Below are 24,834 nucleotides of genomic sequence, written 5' to 3'. Positions count from 1 at the left end.
ATATAGCCTAAATGAAAAAAGAAGACTATTGTTATTTTATTATTTGTTAATTGAATAATAAGCCTTATCGGTCAATTTACTTCTAATATACGTTTTGAATTTAAGTGATGGTAATCTAATAACGTTTTGCAGAATTTTATTAAAAAATCTGAATTCGTTTATTATAAATAAATTAAATTTCAAGGCCATTTCGAATTTATTCGTCATATAGTTAAAATACATGATTTGTTATGGAAGTGGTAAAACAAATAACATTTATTTCTTAGAATGTCATGAGCGACATCGCTAGTTTACATCTTGTAGTGCCTAAATAAGCCATCTAAGAGCTAGCCTACCATTTAATTCGATAACACAGAAGAAAGTTGCGACCCGTGCTATGAAAGAGTTTCTATTTAGCACCACCAGCACACTGCTCTTTCGGACCCGCGGAAACTGCAATTTTAAAAGTGGTGAAGAACCGTCTGAAAATTAAATAATTTAAAAAAACTCTGAATAATCATATAAACACTATTCGGTCAATCATATAAACACTAACTCATAATATTTAAAATTAACAGCAGTGTGAAAATTAATGTTTGTTCGAATAAAATCGTGGTAAAATTATTTATTTATAGTGGACGAATCAGCTGTGCGCATCGGCGGTTACCGGCAGACGCGGTTTAACGCGCCAAGAGGCACACGCGTTTGCGTAGCACAAGCGCCGTCGCATCGAGGCTCACCTACTGGCACTATAATACATTATCGCACCGTAATTACGTGCCACGCGGGAACCAGTAACCGGCCTCGATGAGTTGTTTATGCCGTTTCCTACGCCAGCCATTAACAATTACGATACGATCGTCAGTTCACTTTTTACAACTTTAAGTAAGACGTCTTAATAACGATACAATTTTGTGCACACACAGTGTTTTATTTCCGCATTAAAGTAAATTAAATTTAATTATTTTGCAGTGTTGAGTGTTTAGGTGTACTAAATGTTTATTTTGGAAGGTTGATAATAAAATAAATCTTGAAGTCTAAAGAATAGAAGTGAAAATGAGAAGCGACTTGATATCGCCTAGCGAATTGGAGGGGACGGACTACCTCCTCTCCTCCACAATGAGACTGGAGGACAGTTTTCTGCAAATATTAGGTAAGTACGAGATTACCATACAGTCAGGTGTAGTGCATTAACAAAAACAAATTGACTTTAAGAAGAACAAACTTAATGTACAGCGTGGAGTGAGTTTATAATTGATTTTTTGTCTTTATATTGACTTGAATTATTGATGTTCCAATAAAAAACTTTAACAATTGCGACCTTTTAATCACTTTCGTCGATTTTAAAAAGATTAAAATAAAGATTTTACATTTTTAACGACAGCCAGACAACAGAGACTGAATTGAAAATATCATGTAAATATGATGAGGACTTGCGCACACACACAAACATTCACAGAAAAAACTATGTTTTTTTTATTCACATGTGTCTAGAGTCGCATATTTTTAGATGTTATGAAGTTTTTATCTGGGTTAATAGGGTTAGGTAGCATGAATAGTCATTTAAATTCTTTTATAATTGTAATATTCGTCAGATTGGTGTAAATAAACGATGTAAGAATGTCAGTAATTTTTTTTCTAATCTATTTGAGATATTTTCTAATCTGATTGATATAATTTTATGTACTTTAATTTTACTGTAAAAATTACTTTTCGAGAACTTCTTTAGCTTTAATTTATATAACGGAGGGTATTGTGCGAAATAATGCTACGCTATTTTGCATATACTTAATGCTATTCGAACACCAAAGTAATACTTGTTGATAATCAAATTCGTGTGAATGAAACCACAATTCAGTAAAATTTAAATAGGGTAATTGTTTGAAGATGTAAAAGCTATAAAGAGGAGAACATACAATTCATTTACTGTCAATCAACGTACACTACAACCAATCCAAAACAAAAAGATATTAGAAATAATGAATAACATAAGTAACGTAAAGATTTAGTAAGAAAAAGGGTTTTCGAAATACGGATTGCTACATGTTGAAATTAATTATTGTTAACGATCTGTCCTTACATATTTTGTTTTGCCTGAATTTTAATTGGCCAAGTGACCACTTCATTAAGAAATTATTTGAAATAGGTTTAAAAGTTTTTCTTTTTCTGAAAAATGAGCAACACGCTCATTCCTGTAAAGCTTTTACGTCAATAATCAATCACTCTGTATAATGATGGCACTTAAGATTTTTAAAGTATAAAAGTTATTTCTGTTGATCACCAAATTCATGTGAATGAAACGACAACTAAGAGAAATCTGTATAAAATTGCACCCGCAGATTAATTTGGAAAATCAGTTTTAAAATAGTTTAAATTAACTCTTTTTGGTGTAAAATATGTTGTAATATAATAAAAGCACACACACATTTTATAAACAAAATCATAAATTATATTACAAGTCATTCGAAAATTGGGTTTACAATTTTACGTCATATATTAAGCTGTTATAAGTTTACTAGTTTTTGGTCAGTCTTTCACTCATCATAGATAAGAATTAGTAGCGTGTATGATAAACATTTAGCTCCTTTCAGTGTTGTGCGCTACACAGAATGATACAAGGACGATAACACCCCTCCACTTTGACAATTACATTGAATATTTTCGCGAGAAGACCTGTAAATACACAAACTATCACATTGGTTAAGCATAAGGTAATATGTATGTTTTTATGTTAGGACTAAAATGTTAGTTAACGGCTTTAACCCGATAACTGACACTGAGTGATATTTTTTATTTTGAAAATCGATTGGAATTGGTTGAAAATGGCTGAAATAAATTTGTTTTGTTGTGCACGTTTTAAAAAGTAGCTATGTGTATAAGTCGTCTTTGTGTTCGATATGGTTTAGTATCTACATAAACGGCCGCAAGGGTCCCATATATAAGCCTCTTTAATCTTTGTATATTCCTTCTATATTAGCTGACTGCTAGTTTCTGTCCCCAAGGTATTTATAGCTAAAATGATTATTATTTAAAGGCGTCTTGCTGTTTCTGTAAACGAATAGTAACCTAACTTTAATTTGTGTACATTTACGATAACATTTTATCACAAAAATGATTAGATAGGTGCCTAAAAATAATAATTAGTTTATATTTACTAGTTTTTATATTGTTAATAACTAGAAACACATTGGTTTTTATCTCCGAATAAAACAAGCTCGGCTGATGTCGAATCCTATAAAAAAGATTTTCTTTTCTTATTTTCTCTAATTTCTAGTAGTTAATATTATTTATTATTTATGAAAAAAATTTCATGAAGCAATTATATTTTTTTGTGCGAGTTATTTATCTTTTTTAGTCATATATTGGTTGTCTATCCACAGATTTTTTATTTAGGTTTATAATTATACGAAAATGGCTAGAAAACCTAAATAAGTTTATTTTTTAATTAATGAATCTTTAAAAATAAAAATGATGCAACGAAGTGGTAAACATACAACACGTTCTGCATGTCATGCTTACAAAAAGAAAACTTATAGCGTTACCTTGATGCGGTGCAAAGTTAAAGGAGAGATTAAAATGTAGTTAATCTTTTCACTAAATCGACGCTTGACGCCTGTCGTCATTAGTTGCTTGCCGTCTTCATACGAACATCATTTGATCCTTTGCAATCTACCGATTGTTCGAGAAATTTCTCCCAGTTTACCTTAGAAAACAATAAAAACGTTGTTACATGATATATGATCATATTTATGGCACAGATTATATTTTATAGCTAAGTAAGGTTTTATGAAAGTCGTTTTAAAAAATATAACATTTAAAAACAATATCGAATACTCGGAATGAAAAATGAACAGTTATGTATGCAATACCAAAAATATTGGCATATGAGAATATAAGCGGAAAAATTCACTAAAACGATTTGTAAAATATCATTCTGCCGCGCTTAATAATAACTTGAATGTAATTATTTGAGACGCCTGTGTCTGTATATAACCTTGAATGTAATTTCTTGCAAAAAGTATCAACTATTTAATTTCTTATTAATTTATTTATATAACTTTTATTACTTATTATGTTTAAACATAAATCATTGACATTACATACATTAGTCGTTGTCGTCTTTCAATCTAATATGAGTATTTTTTTTTTATCTATAAAGACTGTTTTTATATATAAAGAGTACATTAGACTAATGTGGGCATAAATCTTATACGTAAATATTATTATACCAAGGCATATTTACAAAAGAAAAACACAATTAGTTCCTCTTACTGTATTGGGATTTGAACTTTCAGTGTTCTACAGTCGAATTAACCTTGACAAGTAATTTTTCCTTTTGTTTTATTCTTAACATATAGAGACGTTATCTTTGCAAGATAGAGCGGATTGTTCATTACGGTGACAGGTCGTTTTTACGAAAAGCTGGTAGTATATTTATTTATGCTATATAAAAGGTTTTTCAGCATGTTGAGGCTTACATTTACATTGTGTAATAAAATGAATAATCATTATAAAATGTATTAAACCATAATAAAGTAATTAGCTACATCTTAGCTATTAATATAGTGAATGATCTGCAAGTCCCTTTACATTCTGTTTGTACTTCCAATTAAGCCCCAATCAATAAGTATGACATCTACTTATTGCCGACTTTTGAAACAATTTTATATAAAAATTGTAATACAGATACGATAATCAAGGTGAAATTTATAGATTTTAATAACATATTTATTACTTATCTATTAAAGTAATTTATCTATCGAACGTGATATGTATATATCTATTTTGTATCCAAAATACAGTAAAATGGTGTCGGGGTCGTTTACGTACTCGAATTGTTCAATATTAATTGCGGTAAACGTTACTAAACTAAATTTAATAGCAATCGCCCGGTTGTCTAAATTCGATAATATCTCAAAAAATTTAAGTAAAAACGTTTTTTATGTTCTACTGTCAATTTATAACTCTGGTATCAAACACAAGTTTTATTTTAGTTAAGTAATAATGTTTCCTACTCCAGGTGAAACATAGTCTCTTTCTTTGGACCCTAATAACAAGCTCAAAGTCACTTAATGAGTCATTATAAAGGCTACGTATATAATTATTATAGGAGATCGATTCAGGAATGAGAAAATCTGTAGATGAATGAAAGTAGCTACTACTACACTAATACTACTACTACTACTATAGTAGATTGGCAAGTTGAAGTAGCAATGGGCAGACCACAAAGTAGAGCAGATTTTAGCTAGGATTTTAAGGTTCTAGATCAATTTTTTCAAACCTTTTTTGTGCCATGTTGTACCTTAACCTTTTCAAAATTCCTACGCCCGCCTATATAACGTATAAAATTTTATATTAAAGCAGAAGAATTAAATTCGTGCCGAGTTCACTTTCAAACGGCCCCCTCATTAACAATCAAATTGCCCCCATTGGGACGTGGATCCCAAGTTGGACATCACTGTTCTGGAGTGAAGACCGCGGACCGTTCACAGATCGTTTCCAACCGGTTTCATTACAAATCTATGGGAGAGGCCTATGTCTAGCAGTCGAAGTCTTACGACTAAAATTAAAAACTTTAAGTATTTTTTTTTCATTTAACCTGTGTTTTTCAAAGGGGTGTGTAGAAACCATCAGGTTTTACTACACGTCATATTTTTCGCATTGAAGATTATCTTTTATCATGTAATACCTATTAATAAAGATGGAAAGTAATTAGAGGTATAAAATAATTTAAATAATTCGAACTTTGTTATAAATATAATAGATAATTGAACACATGTTTTATAAGAAAGCAAAACATTTTATTAAATTAAGGCGAGACGGTGATGGATCTTGTGAAACCCGCAAACTTCTTTGTTGCCAAATTGTATTAAGGTATAAGTAAAACGTCAGAAAAATAAAATTAGTCATTTGTTTTTTTTTTTGCAAATTACAAGCATTTATTAAAGACTGGTTTTAAGACATTGTTTTATGTATTAAAGTTCACCGACAGATACATAGAAAAATGTGTTATTTAAAATAAAATCTTCAAAGTATGTAGGGTTTATCGATGTTGACAACGATACTATTTATTTATTTTATATCTTTTTTGTACATCTAAGGTGAATGTCCAAATATAAATTATAATCAATACAATATTAAAAGAGAAATATAATTCACGATCTTATCGCTTTTCGCGATTCGTTACAGACAATGTTTAGATTAATTATAATGGACTAGGTTCGAAATATACGAAAACAGGAGTTTTATATAATGTATAAAAGATAATAAATATATGTTATTACTAGTTATTACTTATAGTTTTTGATAAAAATACAATTCTAGGAGAGTGATAAACAATTAGCTATTAAAATCTCTTGAAAGTTCAAAGATATTTGGTCCTTCTTATCCGCGCGTAAATGCCATTCTCTGGCACGTTCATCATTTCAGTTGCAAGACGTACATTGCAGGCCATAGCCCCCACACCCTTTAGATTTCTTCATCTAATAAGACCGGTTTAAGAGATTTGCATCCATTTTCCGATGATCGCAAGATCATTTGGCCATCTTATGGGGTGGACGCTTTACGCCGCGTCTGCGGATCTAAGAAGTATCTATGTAGGGATAGTAGAGCTCTTATAAATAAGCTGAAGTTAGGAGAAATACATTAAAGCAGTATAAAGATTCGAGTGTCAAGGTACACGTATAGAAAGCTACTTATGTTTTAACTGAAATTTTGAGACGAGGTCATACTTGTAAAATTATCCGCCTTTTATTTAAACTTGGCTTCAGTGATCTAGGTGGCATGAATATGTGCAATAAAGCAAAGGATATAGGGACTGTAATAGATTGTTTGAGCGCAGTTTTCGTGAATACGGGAAGGAAATTACAAAATCATGGTCTACGATCCATCTAACCCGGCCGCTACCATCAGTTTTCGACTTTTATTTAGTAACTATTTCAATTCGTCTCCTTGGGACTGATGTTTGTTGCAGATATATCAAATGACCACAACTGTGTTCATCCAGTCCATTTTGCCTTTTGAAATAATGTATAACTTCGTGAAAGTGTTCTGATTGTTTTCCTTATTAATTCCTTTACAATGTTAAGACGGCGAGGTCTCTTTTTTGTTATATTGCCAATGACTACACGTCTCTCAATATGTTGGTGGTTGGTTAATCACATCAGGGAAACAGTATTGGTAGCAGGCATATAAGTAGTTTGATTTTGATTCTGAGATTGTTTAGTACCGACGCATTATTTTTTTGTTCCTGGAAAATCATGACATGTTATGGCGTCTTTCTTCAGTACCACGGTTTAAAATTACCACGATACGAAACTAAAATTAAAAATATCTACTTGTATTATTTATCTCTGCCATATGCTTTAAATTATTAAACATAAAACTTCTTATATATAATTGCATCATTAACGGCGCCATTAGGATAATTACGATCCGTTCCCGCTTGCTGAGAGCGTTTCTGAAATGGAAATACTTGTATTTGTTTTAAAAAATATAAAATTATACGCAATATGTCCTTTAACATTTCTTTAAATAAAACGCTACTGAATCATATTTGGTTGAAGATTTTCAAGAGATAACAAAGTCTGTATCGGAATTCTTTTTAACTGCACAGAAAAAAAAAGGATTTATATCACTGCAAAAGGATATTAAATTTTATAATAATTGTTATTTTTGTCGAATATTTATTGAGTTATAAGCTCTTTATTTTCAATGATTTCATAAAGCAAAGTATAAAATAAAAAACAATAAATATTTTTTTTATTTTAAATATAATTAATGTTACGAATGTCTTATGATTAGATACCTACATGGAAGCAAATAATTGGCAAGGACATTGCGTTGTGCAACACAAATTAGTCTCATTGTAACAATACACAAGACTTATTGCTTGCTGTTGTATTACGTGTGGATCTAATGACTAACTCTGGATTCTGGAGTCAAAGATAACAAATAAATCTCCTTTAAAAATTCATTTAAATATATCATACAACATAAATAGATTATTTTTGTTACTAGTTATTCTATTTGGACAGTTATAACTAAAATACAATTTATTACTGCCACGTCTGAAGTGACAGTCAGCGGAGCACCTAACTCGTGCAATCGATGGCCTTTGGGGCCAAAAGGTTCTCGAGTGGCGACCACGAGTTGGTGTATGCGGCGTGGGATGTCTCGTGGACCAATGACAAGGCCGCGGGATATCACAGAAAGCGAGCAGCACAAACCATCGTGGCGATCTTGATAATGGTTGAAAAGAAGAGAAAATATCAAAATGTACATATATTACATGATGATGTCACATACTTTAAAGTTGTTCAATGTTTATGTACATTTAATTTATGATTAAAATTATACCTATGTTAGTCTTTACAGTATTATGATTTACTAATAATTTATATTTATACAGATAAAGAAAACCAATTATAAAATAGACAATAGGAAAACATTCTTACTTATAAAATTTTTAAAATAGAATATAAACTTAAAGTTCTCGTAGGATACTTCAACGGCAGATCCTCCTTACTCATGTAAATATACATCTTCCAATATTTGCTCAGCGTTTAAAAAATATTGATATTGGAATGTTGTGTATCGACCACACAGTGTACATTACCTGATATATTTTATATATTTTCTTTGACTTTGTATACATATTTATTGTCATGTACATATTATATGCAATGAGGAAAATGCAACGGCCATAACAATATTATGCCTTAAGATGTAAAGACTTAGCAAGCAGTGATACAATAATTATTTTAGTTTGAATTTCTTCAATTTTATATCGTTTCGTGAGGGTTCCCTGTTTTGATAGTTTTTATTTATAAATAAAAGTATTTTAGGCGACGATATAGCCTCCATAAAGGTTGTGTATAATGATAGGCATAAAGTTTAATATTACGCAGACTTGACCACAGCAGGGAAATCTAAAGGCAAATAGAATAATTTTTTTTTAAGTAACTGTTCCTTCTTGATGGCGAGGACGATGAGAATCATAGTGTGATCAATACATATACAGAGACTACCCTACAATTTACAATTCCGACCTGGACGCCATAACAGTGACTACATCACGGATGGAGTCTAAATTCAAATCGTTCGACCAATCAGGTGAGAATGTAGTGTGTAGTCGCTCGAGCCGAGGCTTTCCAGGGAGCCCAAGAGCTTTGCGACCTTTAAAAACGTTTTAGGCTAAACACCACAAGAGACCCGCCCACCCGCGCTCGCGGAACCTGCAAATGCCAATTGGGCAGTAGTGTAAGTCGGATAAAAAAATTGGGAATAAATTGAAGAACAATATTTCAATTGAGTCTCTAGTGGTCAGTAATACGGACGGTGAACAATTTTTTTACAAGTTACAAGTTTATCAATAGTTAAATAGACAAACGCTTTATTTACAATAAATAGTGTTATGTATGTATGCATATGTATTGTATGTAAGATGTATCAGGGTTATATTATATATATTTAACGGAATCAGGCGTTACCTCGCGGAAGTCCATCCTAAGTAAGAAAAGGACCAAAATTATATTATATATATCTATATTGAACATTAAAGGTGAATGTATAAACATAAATTAGAACCAACACAATAGTAACAAAGAAGATCAATAGACGGTCAATCGCAATCCGCGATTTATAGCAATCAACCTATGGATGGATTGAACAAAACTGGGAATTTTATAGATATACAACAGATATGAAAAGAGAGAGAGAAGTATTATGTAAACCTTAATGTTAATAAAATTGGTTCAATAATCAGTCAAAGAATTACAGAAAAAATCTTAGAGGCGCATTGATCTTTTGGATTCAAGGTATAAAATGTAAGGTATAAGGTTCATGGTTAAAAAGCAAGTCCATTGTAATGCATTTTTTATCTTTCAAAGGTCTGTTGAGAGTTAGGAAACTGTATATTTTACATAAATCTTCTCGTTGCGAACTTCGCTTTGAAATCCGGGTCACTGCGCGATGTGTACCTTCTTATCTTATTTATAAATGAGCCAACTTGTAAATTATGTTTTGTAATATATCTTTATGTAGATATAACTAGTTTCAGTGAAACAACAAAGAGAAGTAAAGAATATTGTTGTTTTAAAAATCTTTTTGATTTTAAATTATTTTTTAGTGATAACTTGTTCATTATTTAAACTGAACTGCAATACAATAATATAGACTGGCATACAAAGCGGTTTGTTGTAGGCGTAAAAGTTTTAAAGGGGTATTTATTACTACTTAAAACACTATCAATAAATCAAAATTTTTGTGTCAATTGTCCCTGCAAAGTTTGTACTGCCAGAAATTACTGGCCTGTCGCATTGAGATAGAGAAAAAAAATAATTTTGTAAATTTGAGTGTGATCAGTTTATGCAGGATGGTTGAAAATAGATCTCAAAATGTTTTTCTAGTCAAATGATTTATACATTCACCAATTTAGAGCATTTGCACCTATAACCAGTCAATCTTTATATTGTGACTGTGGGATTGTTTATTACGTTGAGTATTATAATAAAATATAAAATCAAGAAAATATGTTAAGTACATGTTGTATATAGTTTTTTTATTTATCTTTGACGAACCAGTAATGACAACAAAAAACGACCTTAAAATACTTGTGTTAATTGTGGAACCAAGTTTCCAAGATACGGTGAAACTACAAAATATTGTTTTTATGCCGTGACGTACGATTGCTTAAAAATTAATAAGCAAATTCTAAAACATAGATTTTTTCTGTGGTAAACATGTAAAGGTAATTAGCATCATTATCATTTATAATAAAGTGTAGTTTGTATTATATTTACAATACAGATTTCCCATATAAAGATATGTAATAAAATCATTAATTTTTTACAGAAAATCAAGTAAGGTATACAAAGAAATAATTATTACTTAAAGTATATCATAAGAACCCTATGTATCTCTACGCGAAGTTTTTAACTATATATAATATATCTGTTTTATTTATATTTTTGTTTTATTGTAATTTTTCGGAATAAGCAAAAAATAATCCGTTAAACCTAAAACCAGAAACCACAAAAAGTATTACGAGACTCGCGCTGGCAACGTTTCAGTAATTTTTCGCATCAGGATTAACATATATTCACACAAATGACGTGTGCTTGCTTTTTGAAATGAATATAAAGTAACGTTTTTTGTCTATGATCTCATGTGATGTAAAGGAACTTACTGGGTAACAGCATATTTATTGTTTTTAAATTGCTTTAAAAATTCGCAAATTATCCCGGACGAAAAAAATACATTTTACATAAGATGAAAAGCAACATGATGGATCTAGTTAAATATTTATATTGATATTTATATAAAAATAGAAAATAATAGCAAAGGCGAATTATATAAATAAACATTATGTTACATGAAAGGAAATAACATTAACTTTAAAAAGGTATGAATGTATACATTTGTCGGACGCAAGATGGCGCGGTGGATATTATTATTGAAAAGATCACGGCATTATGTACTCTGACTAATAGCGCATTAGTATTTTTATTTAAGTGATGGAAAAATCTTAAGAAGAATATTCTTACCGCGTAAAATATAATAACTCATTTTTTTTACAACTTGTAATAAGATTGAATTAAAAATATAATAGATAACTTAATTTAAGGCACAAACACACACACACTCACTGGCACGCGCGCACACACATATATAAAGGTCACCGTTTGTTTGTTTTTTCTACTTTGTTATTAAGTACACATTTTGTTTATGTATCTTTTTAAGGAAGTGTCGACCTAAGAGAAGTGTCGCATGCTGTTATTAATATAAAATGTAAGTAAAAATTTAAAAACACGAGGTGTAATTGTATTTTTAAACTTTAAAAATTCGAATATCTAACCTTAATTTGAAATTTTTTATGAGTCAAAATTCTGCAAAATATTTTATATACTACAATCGTGTTATTTAGTTTTGAAAGTAAACTTTATTTAAAACCGGTTTGATCTAGCAAACCATTATGACATATAATGCGGAATGCGCCGATTATTTCAAAATGAGAATATACATACATATGTTCAATAGCAAGCTTGGACACAATATCGGGAACAGCAATGTCATCCCTTCGTCACCTGCAACATTGACGCGTGGACAACTGGATCTTGTTGGCATAGGTTAGGCAGCCACTGGCACCAGCTCCGAATGCCTGCACTGATATTAATAAGTAACGCTCCATGGCATCTTACTCAGTCGGGTATTTGGCTTTGATTTATATTGCACAAACAAGACGGATAAACATAGCCATATATTTTATTTTAATTTAATTAAATTATTCAGGCGCTCGGTTTCCTTTTTAGATAATCTGCATAGTTCACCGAATTAAACTTGGTATTATCGAACAGACGAAATAAAACAACTCGTACAAAATAATGGTTTTATTTTAAAGCTAAGAATTTACCGCACTTAATGGAATGAACAATTTTATTGAAATCACCCGAATAAAATTAACCTTCACAGGTCAGCGGAGACGGTATGGTAGCGAACAAAGCCACTCAGTTCACAAACATATTTACATGCAACGGCTTTGTGCCTTTTTGATTGAATTTTAAAATTAATTTACAATATTAATTAATTTTTGAAAAGGGGGACCATGGGTCAGCAAGAGTAGCGCAGGTTGTCGGCTCACAAGGTCGACGGACGACTTTGTTTGGGTAAGAGGAAGATATTTAATGGAATCAGGCGTTACCTTGCGGAAGTCCATCCTAAGTAAGAAAAGGACCAATATTTAGCCACTTCCGCATATGTAGTGGTAGTCGTGCAACAAAGTGCACCGCCCGCCAGCCCGCTGATAAATACGTATGCGGCAAATAATGCGAATTACACAACTGCCACCGTCAAACACGTGTTTCACCCCTGGGGCATCTTCAGGAGTTATGTTATACCGATTAGTACCAAACACAGAGAGTCTCTGTGCACTTTGTTGCACGACTACCACTGCATGTGCGGAAGTGGCTAAATATTGGACCTTTTCTTACCTAAAATAGGAATATCTTGAAAATATTTGGAGCGAGCATATGCCGAACATTAGTCGTCTTACGGCCGAAATGATGATAATAATGATAATTAAAATAACAACCTACTGAGAATTTAGCGATAGGTACTACGTCCAGCATGTAAAGTGAAGATCGAAGAAAATATTTAGAAATATCTACAAGACTATTATTATATTAATCAGTAGTTTACATATTAATATTTGATATGGTAAAATCAATGTCTTCATTTTGGTCATACGCATAAGAAACTTTTCATTGCATCTGTTTAGCAAGTCTAAAATAAGACATGTATGTACATAAATCATAATATATATTATTTAGGTTAGCCATTTTAACATAATGAAAATTTTAATATCGATGGCAACCTATAGAAAATATGTGAATTCAAATATCAATGTTTTATAAAAATAAAATGTCTAATATTTCTAATTTTAATTTATGTGATTATCTTATTACATCGCTGTGGTTATGCCCAAATTCAAATTTTGGAATAAATGCAAATTTTTATTATTACTGAGTGTTTAATTTTGATGCGTCAGATGATATAGTGAAAATTAATTTGTAGAAGACAAAAAAAGTAGTTGCTATTTATTGACAGGACTCCAGTAGTGATAATTACAATTCAAAAATTGTTTATTCGATATATGGATCGGATAATAAATGCTTTTGACCTGAGAAGAATCGTATCGGCTCAAAAAATCTCTATACATTTTTTTAAAAAACAATATAAAATTACATTGAAATAGTTAAAATAAACACACCAGTCCTAAGTTGCGCTATCTCCATTAAGTCATTTACAGTGTGGTACTCAAAGATAGTTTGTGTCTTCAGAAGCACAATAAAACAAAAGTCATAAACGCACAGGTCGAAATTAATTCTTTAATAATACCGAACCTTTTATCGCTTCAATTGGCATTAAGCAGAACCTTATTAAATACAGGCTCGGGGCTTATTTAAGAAAAATCAAACATCAATCGCTTTAAATGAAACTGACATAAAAGAGATCTCGCGTTTACTTGGAGCGGTACGCGGAATAAAACACATTGTAATTCTATTTTCATATTATTTTTTTTTGTGTGTAGATACTATTTATTTCCCATAGTCATCCCAAGGTTGTGTTAAAAGTCTCATTTTTGGGCTTAGCTGTAATGTAAGAAAGGCGCGATAAAAAGAACTCAGTGGTGTATTAAAACCGTTTTTTTTTTCGTTTCGTTTTTTCAATATCAGACATTAGCTTTTATAGTAAAGTTATGGGCCAGTTCATTGCGACAAAGTAGGTTAGCATTATGGACATGTCTGTCCGAACTCCCCGAGTGTGTACGGGACAGATCTTTTCGAAATAAAGTAGGCTACATTATATTGAATCATCTTAAAAATACAATTTAAAATCGCTTGCTCTGGATGTGCTATAGATCACAGGATCATAGACAGTAATGTTTCATTTATAATTTAAAAAACTTCATTCCCGACACTGACAGGCGCCATGTTGCGGCAAACGAAGGATTAAGTATAACATACCTTTCATTTGTACAATTTTATAGCTCATAAGGAATAAAAAGGTTTTTTTTTGATATTCATATTATGGAAATTAAAATCAATATTCGAATTAAAGTTAAATTTCAATAAGTAAATATTTTTATCCAAATAAACATAATTCTTCTTATATGAAGATATTCTTTAATTAAATAGAAGCAGTAACACAAATAAAAACATTTTTGGTCAAAAGTGATTGTGCAGTTTAAATGAAAACTAATTCAAATTGTTAAAGATATTTATGCAGTATTTTTTAAAACTTTTTTTTTAAGCTTTTCAAAATGTTTAAAGATTGCACTGATCAATGTAACATAATTTAAAAACATATGTCTTATCTTTACGTTTTATATTTTGATTTACATTTTCGTTGTCATGGTTGGCAGTGCGTTAGTTCACCCACCAGTTGGCAGAGGGCGTTCGAATTCACCCATTCAATGACACGTATAATTCAGTCCCAAAGGCGTCTTACATGACGCCTTTTGACGCGATCCATTCATACCGAAGTTGTGCGATCTTATATGCTATTTGATCTTATCATTAACAATGTATACGCCGACGCTATATATAAATAAATAGTATAATAACAACTGTTATAAGACGTAATAAGTAACTCAGCTAATAGCGAAATTATATGACGTTCGTTTGTTTACTTAATAATCTAATTGTATGTGAGCATCATCACATACATACAACTTGGTTACATAATACTTAAAATATAGGGAATAGTTAATAACTATGTTTTTAAAACACTGTTTTTAAAGATTACAAAATTGATAAAAAAGTATGGTTACTTCGGTGTTAGCTTCATTGTATATTCAAAATCATCCTCGCCAGATACAGAAGCAGGGGCGGGTTAACCTATAGTGCAGGGTGTGCAATGCACACTGGCGCCGCCGTCCCTGGGGGCACTGCGGCGCTCCCTGAGACAGCTAAGAGCATCGTCTTGGACCATCATGGTATAACAATGATATGACAGAAGCGCCCAGCCTGTGCGGTTATTAAACGCGAGCGCCCTATGGGCGGCTTCTTTTTCGAACATTTTATTTTAACTCGAAATAAACCTTATTTCACGTATTTAAAGTTTAGAAGCGGCCAGACAGCGCGAAGCAATGATTGTTTATACTTATAAAACAGCTTGTTGGAATATGAAAAATCTTTCTTGTTACGACGGCAAAGTTAATAGTGAAAGCCGCGGGGGAGGGAGAGGGACAGGCCTAAGTGGCACCAGAGTTACATTGCACACGAGTGCTACTCGAGCTAGAGCCGCCCCTGTACCAAAGTAAGAAAAGTAGAAACAGTTTCGAATATAATATTCTCGTAAAAGTTATTACTAGAATACATAATACTTTAATGGTTGTCATGATGACCTAACGAAACCCTTACACATACAATGTAAAATAACCAGTTGCTGTTGACGTGTGAGGAATTTGAGGTTATTTATTATTAATTCATTTTTTTATATATTGTTTTATTATTCAATTACCGTAAAGGATATAAAGGCGCACATTTCTTACATGCAAAACATAAGCACACAAAAAACCATCTACTTTCTAAAAACTATAAAGTTTCTTGTTTTAAATATTCAAGAATACGGTGACTATGCTTTTAACTTTATTGCGTGATATTTGTTTTTATACATGTGAAATTCACAGGCATAGATATCTAGCTCACAACAAATATCAACACACTTACTGCATGGATATTTATCTTTTGATAATTTTATAAGATTAATTTGAATGGATAAAATACATTATCTATTAAATGCTCTCGACAAGTATAGAGTATTACATTGTATTTTTAAAAATAACTTGTACAATGGGTGTTAAATGTATTTTCGATATCGAATTGATGATCTCATTATTAAAAGAAGTGTTATTTGTGTAAATAGAAAATTTATATTATTTGTCACCATTAGTATCCTTATAAAAAGGAAACTGCAAAGAATGATTCAACAGTGTTGAATAAAATCGAGCATCGATATGTCATTAAATTCCTTACAAAATGAAAATAAATAAAAAAAGTTATTCCTGAAACGGTAGTTGTTAACCAAGATTCTTCTGTTACGTTACCTACTGAAATCCAGAATTGGTGTAATGTTTTTAATCACAATAGAGAATGTATTACAAATGTGCCGCCAATTACAAACACTAATAAAAAAAAACGTCAAAAGCGTTGTAAAACTTGTACCCGAAGTTAAATAAGTGTAAGTGTAAGAGAAGAGAAGATGCCCGGACCTAAGGTCGATTGCCCTGCAGCGGTCGTGAAAGGAGTCGTAACTGAGCACTAGTCCCCTTTTCTTCCGGGCATGCCTTGTACTAAGGACTGACCGTAACACCTAAAGTAAATGTAATGAGGGTGAATGCTGTTGTTGTAGTGAATGTGGAATGTATACTGAATGATAGAAAATATGAAGGATGAGAAAGGGAGGGTAAAAGTAGGAGGATGTATATTTTTATCCCGAAAACAGAATGGGGGAAAGAGTATTTTTAAAATTAAAATTAAAACACCTGAATTAAATAGATGTTTGTTAAAATCATTTGAATTTAATATAACACTATATTAACAAGTGTCGTAATCAGAAATATCTTAATAAGCCTTCAAAAGGCTTCAGTCAACATATGCTTTTATATTAAACTTTTTGAGATGCGTATACCACTCATACTATTCTTCATAAGCAACTTCAGTTGGCTGAGGTGGAAAATTCTGCGCATGTGTCTTTTTTCTTTGTGACAACGTACTGATTCACAAAAAGCACGTTAACAAGGCTATTGTACAGAACTGTGGAATTAAATAAAACAATCATCCTTACGGCTCGAACTTACTGCCCCTATGAATTACTTTCACTTTTTTGTAAAAGCCAAAACGGCTAACAGCGCGCATCAACATTCGAATATAGCCTAGACTTTCTGTTTCCAAACCTCCAGAAAAATCCAAGTTAAAATCCATTTTACGACAATATAAAATTGAAGGTGGCAATTGATGAACATTTTTCAGACAAAAAAAACGTTTTTAGAAGATATTTGGGTAATTATATACATGCAAAAAAGTGTTTTAAGATGATGAGATACAACATTGAATATAATAATTTAATAATTTTATACTGGAGTTCCTGCTTATTCTTCCGCGCCTATACCTAGAATAAAGTAAACAAGAAAATGAACAAATGGTTGTTGGGGTCTTAATCTTCTGGAGTAGAGATCACGAAACGGTTAGCGCGGCTAAAGACGTCCACACACGAGGATAGACGACCTTGTCAAGGTCATCGGCAGACGCTCTACACAGGTCGCTTCCATTAGCTTCTATTCGAAATCTACGAGAAGCTAACGTACCACTGGGGATGACTTACGACTGAAATACTGATGGTGATGATCATGTGGGTGATGAAGATGAACTGAATGAATTGATGATATATATATATCAGCTATTTACAAAGCTGTCATGTGTACCGAAACTAATAAGTGTTTTAAAAATACATCAAGAAGTTAAACTCGAACGTTTCATTGAAATAAATGAATAAAGTATATTCTATTCAATAAAACAAAGAATAAGGTTGAGTTGTCATATGCCAGTCCTACGCCTGATTTATGAGGTTGCAAGATTAAGCGCTAATCGAGAAATTACTTTTGATTTATGTATATTTTATACAGGCCAGTAGTAATGAGTTTTTCCTGATATTGAATAATTAATATCAAGGTAAGTTTTTCTTCACTTTAAATAAACATTAACTTTGAGCGAAGCTGTTAAAGAATCGAAAGCATATTTTATTCTTGTTACGTAACTGATACGTAGATGAATGAATGTGTAACTGCTGCGATTCTCTTCATATTCAGAGTATTCTTAGACAGCCAACGCCAATGACTAAAATAGAATGTAGTCGCTGCAGTTCGAGGCAAAATAAATCAGCACGTGCTTTATTAGTGATAGCCAAATGGATGCAACATATTAAGTTCTATTTATTGCCACCGCAATATCATTCCAGTGTTACTTCTTATTTAGAAATGTTTATTTTAGACACAAGGTATAGGCATAATTTAATAACGTAAATTAATGTAATCAAAGACGATCTCAGTTTACGGGTTATGTCCTTGCACAGGTATTCTTGTGGGGGAGTTTCTTGAGCCCAATGACACCATAGAGCGTTCCTCAGAAGATATCAAAGAGCTCGGCGGAATCCCAGTTCGGTTTACAACTCAAGCCGCGGCTTCCCGGGGATTCCTCGAGCTTCTTGAATTTTATTTATCTTACATATGAAACTACCGTACTATTTTGCCGCCGAAATAATAAAGTAAAGAAAAAATTATGAACGTTTAATTTATTTTAAATATATGTGTGTTTGTGCATCGATAGCACCATTGCGTATATCTCTTTATATATACAGAATGTCTGGTAGCAGATTTATGTTCTTATATACAATTATTTTAAAAAGTAAAAAAACCACGCGGGCAGATGGCGGTGTTGTTGTTATCACAGACTGCACGCATTTTAGAACTGAAATTTTTTGAACTGGGTATGTACAATATAATGCTGTAAGAGTCAATGAAAAAAAAAAAGTCTATTTTAAAAATGTTTAAAAATAAAACCATCATCTTGAAAATAATTTGTACTAAAAATTTATTTAATTTTTAACCTAAGTCAATCACAGTTTGATTAGTTAACATTCACAACAATTTTTGGCAAGTAGACATACTTAATTAATAAACTTGAAATAGAAGTTAATCATTAAGATTCGTTTTAGAAACTGTTATTACAACAATAAAATGTTTAAGTATCAATCAAAGTATTTTTAAGTATAATTCTGTTTAGGATGAGCTTATCAATAAAGTCAAAACAATTCGTTTAACAGTCTTCAACATTAGTCTGGTCTAAATATTCTTTTGCGAATCTTTTCGGAATCACTAGTTTAAAGACTAATTTTTTCAAATCTAAATATTTCTTTTGAGAAATTGGAGAAATTGAAGGGTATAACTTCTGTTTCAAGATTGCATTCAAGGCACTGAGTATGACTTCATTGACTTCTGCATCCGGAAACATTGAGTTTTTCACAAACATTTTCTCGGGTTGTTTCTTCCGGAACGTAACAATGGATATTTCAGAGATTTGAATGTTCTGAGATTTTTTGAACGTATGTTCAACAATATTTTCAAATCCTTAGAAATCCTCTCCGTTTATAACATTCACAACGTAAGGCTGGGGATTTTTCCGAGCAAATTGAACTATTGTAGGCCACTGTGATGGTGCCCAGACAATAGAATTTTTCACAGAAGTTTGTCAACGTTTTTGTGGCAATTTCGTTTGCACCTCTTTTGGCATCCGCTTCAGTCCACAAATTACAAATACCTAGCTGTGTGTTGCTTTCGTATATTGTGAAGTTATACACAGCTATTTTACGACTATAATAGAGTGTCATGCTCTCTCCGTAAGGAGTGTTTAAAACCTTTTGAAGGTCAAAGCTAGCACATACGGTTCCTTTATCTATATTATTTAGCTTCTGATGAAATATGAATCTTTTATAAGATTTTACTTTTTCACTTTCATGTTTCTTTAACTTTTCCATCTCTTCTTGAGTTTTAACATCAAAATTTTTGCTTGAAACGCACAATGCACATTTGTCTTTTTCTTTGTTGAATGTTTTCTTGAACCATCCTGAAAATACTTTGAATGACATGAGCTTCTCGCCCGCATTGGTATCTTGGTAAATACGATACAGTTTGGACACATTTTTGAATTCTTTTGGAAGATAGAGCTTTGTAGAATCTCTGCGGCAGTAATGCGATGGCAAAAGAGGTAGATCGAGTATAAATTGTTTTGCGTTTTGAATTACATCGTCAGATGTTCTGTTGTGACCTCCAGCACTTCCTCGTCCATCTTCTTTTGCAAAACCTTCAACCATCATGTCCAAAGTATACAGCATGAACCTCTGAGTGACGTCTAATGTGGCAATCAAAAACTTTTGGTATACTTTTCGTCTACCTTCGCCTTCGTTTAAATAGTATTCATATGATTGATATCTGTTCGATACAGCAGTTTTACTCGGGCATTTGATTGGTTTTCTAATAGCACACTGAACTATCCAATCTCTTCTTCTTGGGTAACTATTCAAAGCCCAAAAATGGTTAAAAATATTAAGACATCAATCCTCAGGAACGTTGCCACAGTTGTTTCCACACTGAGTTCTAACACAGGGATTCGGTTTCACACATTTACTTTCAATTATTTCTCTCTTCGTATTAATATATGATTTTCCTTTCTTTTACTTTTCATGGTTTTCTTTTTTAATTTCAGCCTTAGATTTTCTTTTTTCCACAGGCAGTTGGTGACTTTTTTTACAGTCTTTTGACTTTTCTTCTGTTTCTTTTTCAGATTCTTCTTTTTCTGCTTACCTAAAAAAATTTTGCATTTAGTACAATATTTCATGAAATTCAATTGTTTAATCCTATTCAAATAATAACATTCTTAAGAGCAAATATTATTAATTAATAATTGTACCTACCTCGTTCTGATTCGTTTTGTTCAGAATCACTTGGAGACAACGCTTCTTTTTCACTCAATTCCAAACTTGATTCTTCTGAAGGAAAAGCGTTATTCAGCAAAACAGTAACAGGGTCATCTTCGACAAAATCTAGGTAAGATTTATGAAAACATAGTTTTCTTTTTGATCGTCTAACAATCTTTTTGTTAAATTTCTCTTCTTCAGATTTTGCAAGATCTGTGTCAGAGACAGGTCTTATATCATCACTAGTGTCTACAAATACAGCACCTTGCGTTTTAATATCGTTTATTTTTTTCTTTGCCATAAATTCATTACTAGTGCTTATATTTTCTTTTTCTTCAAATACCTTTTCATCATTTGTCTGTTTTTTTCCTTCTAATTCAGATTCCAATATTTCATCACTGTCGATTCCAGAGTTACGTTCTATTGTTACTTCTATGTTATACGTTTCACAATTTGCCCAATTAGGACTATCGCATTCAGTTGTCGCTCTTAAACAAATATCTTCAGAAAGCTCGCCTTGAAAGGGGCTTTTTTTTGTGATAATTTATCTGATTTATCGGTTTCTGTAACATTGGACTCTTTCTCAGCTGAATTTAACTGAATACCAGAGTACAAAAAATCATGGTTTAAATTATCTGTGTTAATATCCCCAATACTTGTATTAATTTGCTCAGAATTTTACCTTTGAGCTTTAACCTATAATCTTTAGTAGTGTTGTAAAACAAAATTGTCTCTTGAAGTGGTTCCTTGTAAATGGTGTAAAGATCAAAACTTTGAAAACCAGATACCGTATAAAGTGTCGTTAACACCAGCATTTTAGTAAATATCACACACTAAATGCTGTAAATGCAAATAATTAATATTTACGAGCAGTAAAAATGTAGTAACCCGCAATAGAGCTGGAATTACAAATGGTGTAAGTTCCAGCATTAACATTTTTATAGAAAATGAATTGTCGTAAGTAACATAGTAAAAAATAATGCAGAATTTTTTGATAATTACAGCATTTTGAAGAACAAAAACGAAAAAAAATGCCAATTTAAAAAATCCTATTTTTGACAATAATAATCGGATGGTAACTTGACATAAACCATTCGACGTGGTTTTTTTTACTGATTCCAACGATGTAATAAAAAAAAATAATATATTGTCGGTTACTACGTGTTTGCTTTCCAGCGTCGATATACATTTACCTACAAATGAATTACACACAGTATGGAGCCTAATAGCGGGTACAGTAATTTTATTTTTATACTACAGGTTAAACTGATTTAAATCGTTGTCTCAAATTTAGTAGCATTTTATATACATATGCTTATCATAAATAAATTGTGAGTATAATGCGAGTATGTTTTTATATTTGATTATATTTCTTAGTGACTCCCGTAAACCAATCATGTAGATGGTTGGAATAATCCGTTCCTTTTTTTAAAAAATAATAATCTTTTTTTTTAAAAAGATTATAATTTTTTTAAAAAGGAATTTAATTTTTTTATAAAGCTGTAAAAGAAATGACTTAGTTTTACGTAAATAGAAATTTAAACTATGTTAAAGCGTTTACGCACTGTAAATCCCATTTTTATTAGTGACAACGCGTATTTTCACTTAAATGGTCACGTCAAAAAGCAAATCTACCATTACTGGTCCCTAAGAACCTGGACTTAAACATCAAAAATATTTTATTACCCGAAGGTAACTGTTTGCTATGCATTTCTTTGAAAATGTTCGAGGCCAGGCGATTTATGCCAATAGTGAGAATTATCGATCCATCGTATTTGTTACACACGCGGTTTTAACAGGATGGTGGGACTACACACACAGCCAAAGCTTCGATAGATTTGGTTCGTGCAGCTTTCCCCTCTAAATCTAACCAGTCGGTCTAGGTACACCCGTGGCCACAAACCTCACCCGACTAAACTCTAATGGATTTTATGGTGCTATTAAAGAGAGAGCTTACAAAAACAATCCCCGAATAATTGTGAATTTAAAAGAAAATATTCATTGAAAAATTAGCTCAATTGAACCAAGTTTACTGCAGCGTATGGCGCAGAACACATGGCTTCGTTTTGGACAGTGTGTGCAACTCGACGGAAGACGTTTGGATGACATACTCTTTAACAAATTAAATTTGCATTACTATTCTATTGTTCAATGCTTTTATTACAACTACGTGTCAAATGTTACTTTATTTTTAAGTTTTATAACATAAATCTGCACATACACTACTACTACTTGTGCCATTTTAAGAGATGTTTGATGTGGTTCTGATTGATTTCGTAAAAATTTTCCTCGCATTCATTCATTCTTTCTTTTAACAGTTATTGCAGTTTTGTTTTAACGGTGGACTAATCTTAAAAAGTGTACACGATATTTAGTGATTTATTAATGCCATCGCTTGAAACCGATCGTTGATAAATTAAATTGTATGACCCTAAAACAAGTGCGTACGTTGACAAGGAATTGATCTCTGTATTTCGTTTTCTACATTTATATTTGTATGCACAATGTTATAATATATATAATATTACGTAATAATTAAGTACAATAAGAGTAGTGTATTATTGCTAGCTCAAGTTTTCTTATTGTTTTGACTTACCAATCATTTTGAACTTGTTACAGAGACGTTATTTGACTATGGAAAAACCTAATCCATGTTTTTATTAAAAACAATCGTGTATTGTCATTTGCCTTGATGTTTGTTACTGTCGTAACACTTATGCCTAACTCGCAAGCGATGTGAAATAATTACTGTATTCCAGTATTGACCATTTCAAATATACATCACGGCTAACGTATATTTCATAATTCCAAAGAACTTAAAAATAACCTAATTCTTTAATTTCTATTGTCACATCTAGTGTACTACAACTTTATTTTAGATTATCTTAATAGATTTTATAGTTATGCTTACGACCGTGAGGAGGTTATAAATAATATATAAGAAACGTCTGTAAAAATTGGACCATTCTTGCTCAAGTCCTAAAGAATTGTTGACAGTTCATCGAATCTTACCAAATCTTGTGACGGCGTTGTAAATAAAAATGATGTTTACGTTGCATATTATGACTAATTTTAAAACTATCATTTATACTATTATATTAATCATTAAAGAAAACAACAATTTTGAATTTATAACATCATTTTTCATTTTATTACATGAATTATGATTATTACGCTAAACCAAGAAAATATTTAACTTTTCTCTTAATGTTAATCAGCCACGTGTACATGTATGCTGTAACTCGCGCTCTTGACACAAATCCTCATATCTATAAATGTTTATTTTGATACATCGTTTGTTCTATTACATAGTCTTAGTTTTTTTTTTTATTGAGAAGTGGTACGATGTGTTCGAATATTACAAAATATCAAAATACCTAAAGACATCGAAGAACAGTTATATTGGTTAAAATTAGTATGCAGCCATATTTATATGATCAAGAATGTCATAAGTTATTTGTAGGTTTCTTGTGTACATGTCTATAAGTTGTAATTATAAAGATGATTGTATTGGTGCAATTTACCAAATTTTAATAACTTTTTACATCATAACATTAAAAAGCAACTTATGTTTCCATTTCATGTTATGTTTAACATACTTTACGTATGTTATATTAGTAAGAATTCGAGTCGAGTCGAGAGTCGAGATGCTACTAAAAACTAGAAAAGTTGTATTATATTTTCGCGCCATCTAACGATTAATACCTACACTGTATAAAATTTTCTTTCAATAGTAAGATGTCGCTGTATAGCTATTTAAAGCAATAATACGAAATTCACTCATTCAAATTTCCGTTTGTCAAATTGGTACTGTTATCAGCT

General features: G+C 31.5%; 2 protein-coding genes across 2 annotated transcripts in view; one reads left to right on the top strand and one right to left on the bottom strand.

Moving 5' to 3' along the window:
• Positions 1–670: 670 nt before the first annotated feature.
• Hnf4 (Hepatocyte nuclear factor 4) overlaps positions 671–24,834 on the top strand; it is a 58,403-nt gene continuing 34,239 nt past the window's right edge. The window contains exons 1-2 of the mRNA XM_068764634.1: positions 671–864; positions 952–1,132. Coding sequence (XP_068620735.1) covers positions 1,036–1,132 — 97 coding nt within the window. The 5' untranslated portion in view covers positions 671–864; positions 952–1,035. The remainder of the gene's footprint in view (positions 865–951; positions 1,133–24,834) is intronic.
• On the bottom strand, positions 19,356–21,601 carry LOC137921606 (uncharacterized). Its single transcript, XM_068764405.1, is given in 5 exon segments — positions 19,356–19,625; positions 19,698–19,789; positions 19,791–20,643; positions 20,733–20,899; positions 21,010–21,601. Coding segments are annotated over 5 exon segments (1,686 nt in total). The 5' UTR covers positions 21,314–21,601.

Source organism: Battus philenor, unplaced genomic scaffold (assembly GCF_028537555.1).
Source record: "Battus philenor isolate CCGP_79_NKW_IND1 unplaced genomic scaffold, ilBatPhil1.0.hap1 SCAF_19, whole genome shotgun sequence".
In the NCBI taxonomy this organism is placed as follows: domain Eukaryota; kingdom Metazoa; phylum Arthropoda; class Insecta; order Lepidoptera; family Papilionidae; genus Battus; species Battus philenor.
Note: the sequence above shows the minus strand (reverse complement) of the source record. Positions and strands in the feature narration are given on the sequence as shown.